General features: G+C 40.2%; 1 protein-coding gene across 1 annotated transcript in view; it reads left to right on the top strand.

Moving 5' to 3' along the window:
* Window positions 1-10,275: 10,275 nt before the first annotated feature.
* Window positions 10,276-11,422, top strand: part of LOC106870260 (nucleolar pre-ribosomal-associated protein 1) — a 66,871-nt gene continuing 65,724 nt past the window's right edge. The window contains exon 1 of the mRNA XM_089349400.1: window positions 10,276-10,449. Within this exon, the coding sequence (XP_089205526.1) occupies window positions 10,290-10,449 (160 nt within the window). The 5' untranslated portion in view covers window positions 10,276-10,289. The remainder of the gene's footprint in view (window positions 10,450-11,422) is intronic.

Here is an 11,422-nt window from a genome sequence, read left to right as displayed (position 1 = left end):
GTAAGCGCGCAGACATACATACTGACACACAACACAATTTTTTTTTTAATTTCAAGTTTCATTTTGTAGATATATGTGATGTGTGTGAGCCCAATTTTTTTTTCATATTAAATTCCGATACAATCATAATGTATCCCATCTGAAAGGTACTTGTAGAAAATTTTATCAAGGAATATTTTTCTGAAAGCTATGAGTAAACAAAGCCGACTCATTTGAATTTTCCGAAATTCCTCTCCATACCCACGGAAAATTTTTTGTCATAACAAATTCCAATATAATAGGAATTTATGTCATCTGAAGTGTATTTGTAAAAAAAAAAATCCCTAACCCTAAAACCTTACTAGGGAATAATGATATAATTAAACAGGGAATAACACACTTGACACCGAACAGCACTAACTGTATTCAGCTGAATAGACGTCAGTGATTGGTTGAAATTACAGAAATACGACAACCTTAACATGAAATAACTTGCGATGTACAATTTTTTGTTAAGAAGGTTAAGAGAAGTTGTTTTATATGACACATTCTACCAGTGTCTCAAGTTTGAAAGTGTTTCGTTAAGAAAACAAGTGTTGCCCGTCAAATCATAAAGATCCAATATCTATTTTTCTAGAAATTATGAGGAAACGAAACCAGGGGTAAGGAGGGGTACACTTTCGTAGGTATGGCAACTGCTTTTTTTTTTATCGAAAAAAATGTTTATATAATATTGAACTATATGTGTGTATCTGTCTACCTTGTACTTCTTTCAGAAAGTATTTCTTGACATTCTTTTGAGAACAAGAAACAAAATCAACATCTTACTTGCAAAACATTAAAAAAAATCTCAATACAAAATTCTTCGTCGACCATCAAACAATAAAAATGACTGTTGGATGACAAAGTGACACTGAGTTCTAATCTGCAAGATCACTGCAATATGTAAAACTTTAGAACTTAAAATCGTGTTCTACTGCATATAAGTAAAGCTTGTGCTCAACTCTAGATTTTATAGGAAAGTGGGTTATACATCATTGGATGTACACCTGACTTTCCTATATTAAATTAAGAATTAAACGGAACGCTGAACTCCAAACTATCAACACAAACAACATTTATTCAAGGTGGAAAATATACATCTTTAATCTTGTTTGTTGAGGCGCCTTCTGTGTGTGAGAACATGGTTGTTGGGACGTTGGTATATTGATGTGAGCTGTCTAGCGTGAGTTCGAAAGATGGAGAGACAGCTAGACACGTCCTTGCTCAATCGCTGGCCAGCAAGAAAGAGACAGAATAAAGCGGGAAAGCTTGGATGTTGAATTCCACGCATGCGCACGGCGTTACTACAGGGCTCCCCTCGCCAGTGTGGAACGCACGATAATATAATTTTTTTGTTGGAACGCCTGAGGCAGGATGGCCACTGAAAACCACCCACAAGATGTAGCACAAACACACACAAAGAAAAATGAAAGAAATGAATGTGCACTCGTGAGAACATGCATGCAATGTACAAATGAAAGAAAATAAATGAGTGCACAAGTGTGTGTGAGAAAAACACAGAACATATTAAAAGTGTCTGTAGAGACAAAAAACTATATATCCAGTTCGTAAAAGAATTACACAAGTTGAATGTCCGTACACAGGAAGTCGTGGTCAGTTGGCAGAGCTGTAGTTGAGCATCGATGCGAGATTGCGACCTGTTACCTGGTACTAAATATCCTAGTCGGCTAGCTCTGACTGTTGTGCGTGAGGGGAAAATTCCACTCATACAGTGAAGATAAAACCGAGTGTGTTGATCTGGTGTGTCCCTGGTGGTGGGGTTGTTAGCGCACGACATTGTGGTAGACAGTACATTGGTGGTGAAGACGTCGGCGCAGGAACTGTAATATAGCTGTGTTCTGTATGTGTGGTGGTAATGATGTCCAGTTTTACAGTGACGACAAGGAGAAATGGTGACGAATGGAAAAACAAAGGACTCCTTTTATTTAAACGTGTCACACGGTCGAACACAAAATAATATATCAAAGATGATATACATGATATGTTATACTACGATAACATATGGCCAGTAAAAGGGAGACGATAGAAGATGATAAACACAACCGTATAAAATGAATAACAAGAGATATTTAGTGTGGCATAAAAGATGTATGTGTATGTGAGAGTGTGAATGCGACATATAAGAACATAATAAAAGACAGGCCGTCTATATGTATGTGAGATATTACAGTAGATAGAAAGTCAGTACACGTGAGAGTTTTATACCAAGTTCTTGAGTACACAATTGGAAGTATCGCAGGCTGTAATTCTTGTATGTTTATTATCGTGGTGAAGCTAAGTCACCTAACAGAATCGAAGAGAGAGATTTGCCGTGGTGGTTTAGTTCGGTGTACATAGTAAGTCGTGTTGACTATGGTTGGAGATGTCGGTGGCGTTGGTGGTCATCGTTGCTTGGTAGTTCAGTCCCCATGGCCGCATTTGTTCTTTAGTCGGGGTCACCAGTTATAGGTTGGTAGTCCAGAATCCATGGCCGCGTTTTTTCTTAGTCGGGGTCACCACTTTATAGGAAAGTGGGTTATACATCATTAGATGTACACCTGACTTTCCTATATTAAATTAAGAATTAAACGGAACGCTGAACTCCAAACTATCAACACAAACAACATTTATTCAAGGTGGAAAATATACATCTTTAATCTTGTTTGTTGAGGCGCCTTCTGTGTGTGAGAACATGGTTGTTGGGACGTTGGTATATTGATGTGAGCTGTCTAGCGTGAGTTCGAAAGATGGAGAGACAGCTAGACACGTCCTTGCTCAATCGCTGGCCAGCAAGAAAGAGACAGAATAAAGCGGGAAAGCTTGGATGTTGAATTCCACGCATGCGTGAGACAACGCATGCGCACGGCGTTACTACAATTTCAAACAGTTGGCTCTCAGTCATGTGCTAGATCAAAGAAAAGATACAAAGACACTCAAGACAACCTTGAAAAAATGTAGCTTAAAGCAGTGTATTTGGGGACATCTTGTTCGGGCTCACTGACTGTGGTGCAGTGCTGTGAACTCTGGAGTACAGCACTTTGAATCTAATATGAGAAGTTAATGAGATGTGGGCTGCGCGGAAAGCAAGAGTCCCACCAGGTCTTGGCTTCACTACTATGTGTCTCCATTGTAATTGCGGATTTTATGCCTAAATTTACTAATAAGCCGCCTCAGGACCTATAAAGTGTAGAGCTGATAACCTGGTCATTTTCAGAAGGAGGAATCTAATGTAAAGCGTAGACGTGAGCACAGCATCAACGACAATGTTGGAATAGATCAACAGTTGTCGAGCAGATGAAGCAAAGGTCACGGCATTGTTTCGATTCCAGTTTGAAACCTATTCAATTCACTTACTATAGAATATCAATGTAGCATAGGGATCTATTTTAAAACGGGGGCGCCAGTTTTCATTTATGTTTTATGTTGTGCTTTTGGTACGGAAAGACTTTCAAACTTCGTATACTTATCTATTTTGTGTTATAGAACAGAAAAATATTTTTGTATTCGAATTTATTTCATGTAAAAAATTGTCTTATTTCGATAATTTCTACTAATCACTGACGTCTATTCAGTTGAAAACAGTTAGCGCTGTAACGGTGTATATCGTATTAATCCCCTAACCCTAACTAGACTGTTAACCGTAACCGTAACCCTAAAACTAACCCTAACTCGAGAATCCGAACTCTAAAATTGTTACACACATAGATACGCACAGCGTAATTTATCATATAAACAATATATGCGTATAAATTACGATTAAACCGGATGAAATATGTCACAGGGAATAACATTTTTATGACCGCCCAGCAGTAAACTCTATTCAGCTGAATAGACGTCAGTGATTGGTTGAAATTACAGAAATACGACAACTTTTACATGGAATAACTTGCGAATTCCTTTTTTTTGTTAAGAAGGCTAAGAGTAAAAGATGTTTTATATGACACATTCTACCAGTGTCCCAAGTTCCAAAGTGTTTCGTTAAGAAAATACTGGCGTCCCCGTTTTAAAATAGATCCTAGCATAGTATAATGAATAAATAAAATACATGAAATCGTATAATTTGTATGTAGTATCGCTCTGATACTAGGCACAAAGTATCCTTCAGTAGTTTATTTATGAGGTTCAACCTGTAGCGTACACTTAAGTAAAACTCCTCTCTATTATATATACAGACATACGAACGTAGTAGATAACAGCTAGCCTTTGACCGCATTTTGGACCCTGTTGTATCCACTACTCTGATTGATTGGCGCAATTTGTTTCTTGCTTTATCACGTGCCAACATGCAACCCAACCAATCGCAGGCTTCACATAAGGTCACGTGTGATAGCCTGTTTTCTACCTTAGCTGGGCCTACTACTCCTTATAAAAAACCTTCCTCGTCTCGAAGTCTTTGGTTCATAACTCTACTAAACACAGTTAAAGATTTTAGCCAAGGTGCTAGCCAAGAGAGTGAGGATTGTCGTGGACGACATGGTCGGAGAGGCATAGACATGTCCCATCCCAGAAAGGACGATACATGACAACCTTCAACTCATTTGCTACATCATAGAGTGGGTGGGTAACGTTCCTGGCAAAGGTGGGGCACTGGTGAATTTAGACCAGTCTAAGGCATTCGATAGGGTCGACCATTGGTATCTAGTGGCGGTCCTCCGGGTGGTGGGATTGGGCCCGACTATCCGAGGCTGGATCGAAGCTATGTATTGCAACATCGAATCTGTCGTCCGGGTGAATGGGTTCTTCTCGAACCCCTTTGCGATCGAGCATTCGGTTCGCCAGGGCTGCCCCTTGTCCCCGCTGCTGTATGTATTGGCTCTTGAGCCACTGCTGCGGAGGTTGAGGACTATGGGGGCAGACCTGCATGATCTGTGTTACGGTAGAAGTGCGACGGCATATGCAGATGTTACCATCATCGTGTCTGATGAAGGGCAGCTACCTCGTCTAGAAGATGCCATCAAAGGATATGAAGCGGTGGCAGGGACAAAAATTAACCAGGAGAAATCAGTCGGCTTGCAACTCGGCATTTGGCATGGCAATCGATGCCTTACAACAGCGTCGTCGGACGCTGGACGGGGGACCCGGTTAAATTGCTCGAAATCTGGTTTGGACCAGATCTCCAGTAGGAGAAAAACTGGAGCGAGGTGGCGAGCAAGATGACGGTCATAACTCAGACCTGGTCTGGGAGGATGTTATCTTTATTAGGAAGGGCCGAGGTTGCACAGGTGTTTATAGCATCGGTGATAACCCACCGCCTAACCGTTGTGCCTTGCCCCGGTTTGTGGCTGACCAAGTTGGAACGGATCCTTTTTCGCTTTTGTGGAAAGGAAAACGCCACTTGTGAGGCGCTCCATCTGCTGCCAAAAACTATTAATGGGTGGACTGGGAATGCTTTGGCTGATAATGCGCAAGTACGCGCTGAGGCTGTGACATCTCTGGTGCTACCTGGATGGTGAGCAGGTGTGGTCACCGCATGCCAAGCAACTCTTTCCACAAAAGAAAATGAAGGGGAATTCCCCTCCATTTTTTTATTGCTATATATATATATATATCATCATCATCATCGTTTAACGTCCGCTTTCCATGCTAGCATGGGTTGGACGATTTGACTGAGGACTGGTGCAACCGGATGGCTACACCAGGCTCCAATCTAATTTGGCAGAGTTTCTACAGCTGGATGCCCTTCCTAACGCCAACCACTCAAAGAGTGTAGTGGGTGCTTTTACGTGTCACCCGCACGAAAACGGCCACGCTCGAAATGGTGTCTTTTATGTGCCACCCGCACAAGAGCCAGTCCAGGGGCACTGGCAACGATCTCGCTCGAAAACCCTACAAGGCCAGTCAGGCGGTACTGGCAACGGTCACGCTCAGGATGGTACATCTTATGTGCCACCCGCACAAGAGCCAGTCCAGGGGCACTGGCAACGATCTTACTTGGCTTGCCGGGTCTTCTCACGCACAGCACATTTCCAAAGGTCTCGGTCAGTAGTCATCGCCTCGGTGAGGCCCAATGTTCGAAGGTCTTGCCTCACCACCTCGGCCCAGGTCTTCCTGGGCTTACCTCTTCCACGGGTTCCCTCAACTGTTAGGGAGTGGCACTTTTTCACGCAGCTATCCTCATTCATTCTCACCACATGTCCAAACCAACGCAATCGTCTCTCTTGCACACCACTACTGACGCTTCTTATGTTCAGCTTTTCTCTCAAGATACTTACACTCTGACGAGTATGCACATTTACATTACACATCCAGCGGAGTATACTGGCTTCATTCCTTGCGAGATTACGCATGTCCTCAGCAATCACAGCCCATGTTTCACTGCTATGTAGCATGGCTGTTCGTACACATGCGTCATACAGTCTGCCTTTTACCCTGAGTGAGAGTCCCTTTGTCGCCAGCAGAGGTAAGAGCTCTCTAAACTTGGCCCAGGCTATTCTTATTCTAGCAGTTACACTTTCAGCGCACCCACCCCCACTACTAACTTGGTCACCCAGATAGCGGAAGCTATCAACTACCTCTAGTTTTTCTCCCTGGAATGAGATAGAAGTTGTTTCCTGTTTGTTTACAGCGTTTATTGCACCTGAACATCTGCCACATACAAAGACTAACTTTGTAGTTAATCTGCCTTTGATATTGCTGCACCTCTTATGTGTCCATAGCTTGCATATATATATATATATATATATATATATATATATATATATATATATATATATATATATATATATATATATATATATATACATATATATGTAACGATAAGGTTTTTGGTTGTAGTCGAGGGTCACCAATTGTAACGATTGTAAGATGAACGATGAACAGTGATCGAAGTTGTAAAGAAATATTTATTTACCGTTAGCATTGAAAACAAGCGAGAAAGGTATGTGTGGTGCATGAATATGACAGAGATAGCATTTGTGTGTTTATGAACCATGTGTGCAGATGCAAGGCCAGGCACTGAGGAAAGGTGCATGCGTGTGTGTATGCAATAATACAAGCATTTTCAAAGCGAACAAAAAAAAGGGTACATGCAAAATATGAATAATAACATAGAACATTCAAGAAAGATATGCACATGAATTTAGTCATTTTAGTGAAACGAGACGTCGCAGGATTTGTGCCTCGCGGAATATGTGCATCGTGGAATGTGTGCCTCGCGGAATGTGTGCATCACGGAATATGTGCGTCGCGGAATGTGTGCATCGCGGAATGTGTGCATCGCGGAAATGTGTGCTTCGCGGAAATGTAACTCGTCAAGAAATAAAAGTGTGCAGTGCAAACAGAACAATACAATAAGCAAAAATAACAAACTTAGCTGAAAATAGCGTCCTTTGTGAAAAGTCTGTTGCTGAAAGTGGAAAGGTGTGCATGCAAAGAAAAAGTGTTGTTGAAAGTCTATGTGAGAGTCTGATGTACGTGCAAAAGTTCATAGACAATGCAGGGCTTGTACGTCGGGACGAGAGGAAAAGCGTATGTGTGCCGAAAAGGTTGCATGTGCGGGCTTCCGTATTTTCTTCCAAATAGTTTCTGGGTATATAGCTATCAAAATGTTGCGCTTATAAGCTTTCATGCTCGGCAAAGTCTTTGTGCGTCGGCAGTGTTGCATTTTGTGAAGTGCATCGTAGATTGCATCGCAGTGTAGAGCTTTTTGTAGCAGGTCGAAGGAGGGTGCATCTTGGCGGTGATGAAGGTTGTCATTAATTTTCTTTGGTTTAGCGGCACTATCATGCTATTAGCTGTCAGAAGTGAAAGTGCTCACTGCTAGTGAAGTGTCTGTCTGTCTGTCTGCCTGCCTGTTGCTGGTTTGAGTTGATTCTTTGGCTACTGACAGCTAATACCATGACTGGCCGGAGCGAGCTATTGGCTTACTTACTTACTGATATCTATCTACTATCTACCTATCTATCAATCACTCGTCCACCTTATTAGAAAACACAAATTTAATATAAAAACATATTTCCTGAAATTGCAAATTATTTAAAATATAAAAATATAATTTTCAACAGAGAGAATTTATCAAAATAGAAAACAAATGAAGTTTGAAGTTTAAAAATAATAGGATCGACCACTCACGACTAGCTAGCGCGGACGCGAGTACCCTTATACTCTGTGTTGTGTTTTCAAACGCATGGATATAGGTGTCGAATTTGTTCCAATAACTTTCAAGTAATAGATAGAGAGAGAGACAGACAGACAGACATATAGCTCGCTCCGGCCAGTCATGGTATTAGCTGTCAGTAGCCAAAGAATCGACAGGCCAGCAACAGGCAGGCAGACAGACAGACAGATACTTCACTAGCAGTGAGCACTTTCACTTCTGACAGCTAATAGCATGATAGTGCCGGTTTAGCGACTGTAGATATGAAGACTGTAGTTCTTTAGTTCGAATCAGCAAAAATGCAGCGGCATCTAGCATCAAAAGGTAGTAATTCTTTCGCTCGGGGTCGACAGTTGTGAATGTTGGTTCTTGGGAAGGCTGCAATTCTTTTTTTACGGGGTCATCAATTGTAACGATATTTGTTGGTAATTCAGCTTCAGAAGGCAGTGATTCTTTTTTTGTTACGGGGTCACCAATTGTAACGATTATGTTTTTGTGAAGGCTGCAATTCTTTTTTTACGGGGTCACCAATTGTACGATAAGGATTTGTTTGTGGCGATGATAATTTTGTGTAGTTACCGATTGTAATAGGTTATAAGATGAACGATGAACAGGGATCGAAGTTGTACAGAAATATTTATTTACCGTTACTTTAATAAATGCCATACAACGACGGGTAGGTTAATGTAATAGTATAACACAGTTCGTAGAGCATGCAAGGTAAAGGAAAGTTAATTTCGGCCTGTATATGTGTGTACACGATCTTGTAGTAGTAAACAGACAAAGATAGGGTAATGTTACAGAGAAAAGGATGCGAGCTAGTGATAGTTAAAGAGTCGAGAGAAGTTGTCTCATAGTTGGCTGGTTGTAATCTTCTTTCTCCCTCTGGTCGAGGTTCTAGCTGGTCAGCCAGACTTCGTTGTCACTGAGTCGTCACCATGTGACTGAACTGGTTGACTAGACTAAATTTTTCTTGGGGTTTCCTTGCTTTTATAACAATCAAGAAGGATAGATATATTATTGAGAATAATGGATTCAGTTGGTGGTCCTGTAATCTCTATTCTAGATTTTCGTGGAGTAGAAGAGGTTAGAAAGGGTCAAGTGGTGAAGACATTGTTTTGGCCTAGCTAAAGGCAACTGGAAAATATTAAACTGCTGTCAGAGAAAAACCATTGTTCCACCGTGGGAAAAGTTCTGTTGCAGTGTTGATTTAAATTTGGCTATGGTGGATCGAATCCACTTCATGCATGCAAGGTCCACTACATATATATATATATATATATATATAATAGAAATATATTATATATATGTGTGTGTTTCCCGCCATCGCTTGACAGCCGATGCTGGTGTGTTTGCGTCCCCGAAATTTAACAGTTCGGCAAAAAATATCGATAGAATAAGTACTAGGGTCGATTTCTTTGTCTAAAGGCGGTGCACTTGTATGGTCGCAGTCAAATGACCGAAGCAAGTAAAAGAATTCTAAGTTATGTGGAAAAGGGTGGAGGTAAAGGACATGGACCGCACCCCGCTTGCAGTTATTCCTTTTGCTTTTTTTTTTTTCTACGGAAACCCACCTTTTCAACTGTGGAGATTCTGAATCTGCGAAAAAAAAAAATCGGCATTTCAATATTTTGAAGTCCATGCCCTTTACCTCCGCCAGGTGCAGTCCATGTCCTTTACCTCCGCCAGGTAAAAAAAAAACCGACTCGTATAATTTTTCCGAAACTCCTCATCCCACCTGCGGAAAAAATTTTGCCCCTAACAAATTCTGATATAAACTACACAATCTGAAGCGTACTTGTAGAAAATTTCATTTAACAATATCCATTTTTCTGGAAGTTATGAGCAAACAAATACTAAGCCCAAATATTTAAAAACCTTCGGTGTCTTTTTTTATTTGAATCTCGCTGTCTTCCACTCGAAAATAAAAAAAATATAAGGGAGACAACTGTAAATGACTACCACGTTTATTTTAAAACAAATTGTATACTTTTTCTCGAAAAAATATATATATTTATATATTAGGTCTATATTTAGAAAATAAAGCAAAAATTCTCATTCTACATTTAAATAATGGTAATAATAATAAGCGTTTTTTTTATTGTCCACAGCACAACAATAACAAAATTACGGAACTAATTGAAATCATATATATTACCACGTGTGGAACAGCATGGCTGAAATAGATGATAATTCGAAAATGCTTCAAAAAAGAAGCGCCGAGGAAATGCCTTTGGACGAACCAACAGCTAAAGTCATTAAGCTTTCAGATGATGCTTATACTTTTACAGATTTTATCACAGAACTGAAAGACACATCAACTTCTATAAGCGGTAAGATGAGATATTGTTCCCGCATCGATGTCGTGTAAAATGTTTACATGTGTAAAATGCTGTGCATTTCTGTTTAGATAAGTTTGCAGGATATAACATTTTTGACCAATGCTTACTTTATTATCATTTTTAAAAGTATTCTTAGTAGAAAACTATGGCATTCAATCCCAGCTTTTTATCAATGTTTCATTAAACGCTAGTTCTCAAACTCGTTTATGTTGCAGAATGAGTAAAGCAGTGATAGAGATTCAGCAAAGAATCTAAAATAGATGTTCAGAAATTATATTGGTAACACCAGTCAACAAAGTATTCGATTATGACTGGTACACCCGCCTTGTAGGTTTTGTGAGATTTGGCTGTTATTTCTAGCATGTGGATAGCCTGCTTCATGGCCAAGGCCGGAGAATTGAAAATTTGAAAATACGATTTTTGAAAATTCTTTTTCAGAATCGGATCCTCCATAACCAAAATCGTGGGATTCCATAAACAGAAAATATATCCATTTTCCCGAAAGTTATGACGGAAAAATTGGATCTTGTGAATTTTCCGAAAGTCTTCACCCCACCCAATTTTTGTTTGTCATATTCGTTTTCTACACAGTTGTTAACACCCAGCAGGCCGTTTTTTTTGTTAACGGGTGAAGATCTTTGTATTAACTGAAATCTGTAGTTATGCCGAGTCGTAGTGTATTGCCACCCTGTAAACATGAGCAACTAGAATCTCAACTACAAACGTTAGTCCTCACCCTCACTGAGTAACTCCTGGAGAACACACATCTACTGCTTCACATCTAATACAACGCTGCTATATGTAGACATCCCATAATGCATCTAAAAAAAGAGGCTACCTTACTGATTAGGTTTGAAGTTGTGTACCAACACACTCCAACCTGAGAGTCAGACATGATCTCTCCTCTCTGAGTCTTTACTCCTTGTACTGCAACTCCACTTAAGCAATTCATTTATCTTTTGTC

The sequence above is a fragment of the Octopus bimaculoides genome, chromosome 3 (assembly GCF_046866305.1).
Source record: "Octopus bimaculoides isolate indiv1 chromosome 3, ASM4686630v1, whole genome shotgun sequence".
Taxonomy (NCBI): Eukaryota; Metazoa; Mollusca; class Cephalopoda; order Octopoda; family Octopodidae; genus Octopus; species Octopus bimaculoides.
The sequence above is the reverse complement of the archived record's forward strand: the minus strand, read 5'-3'. Positions and strand labels throughout refer to the sequence as shown.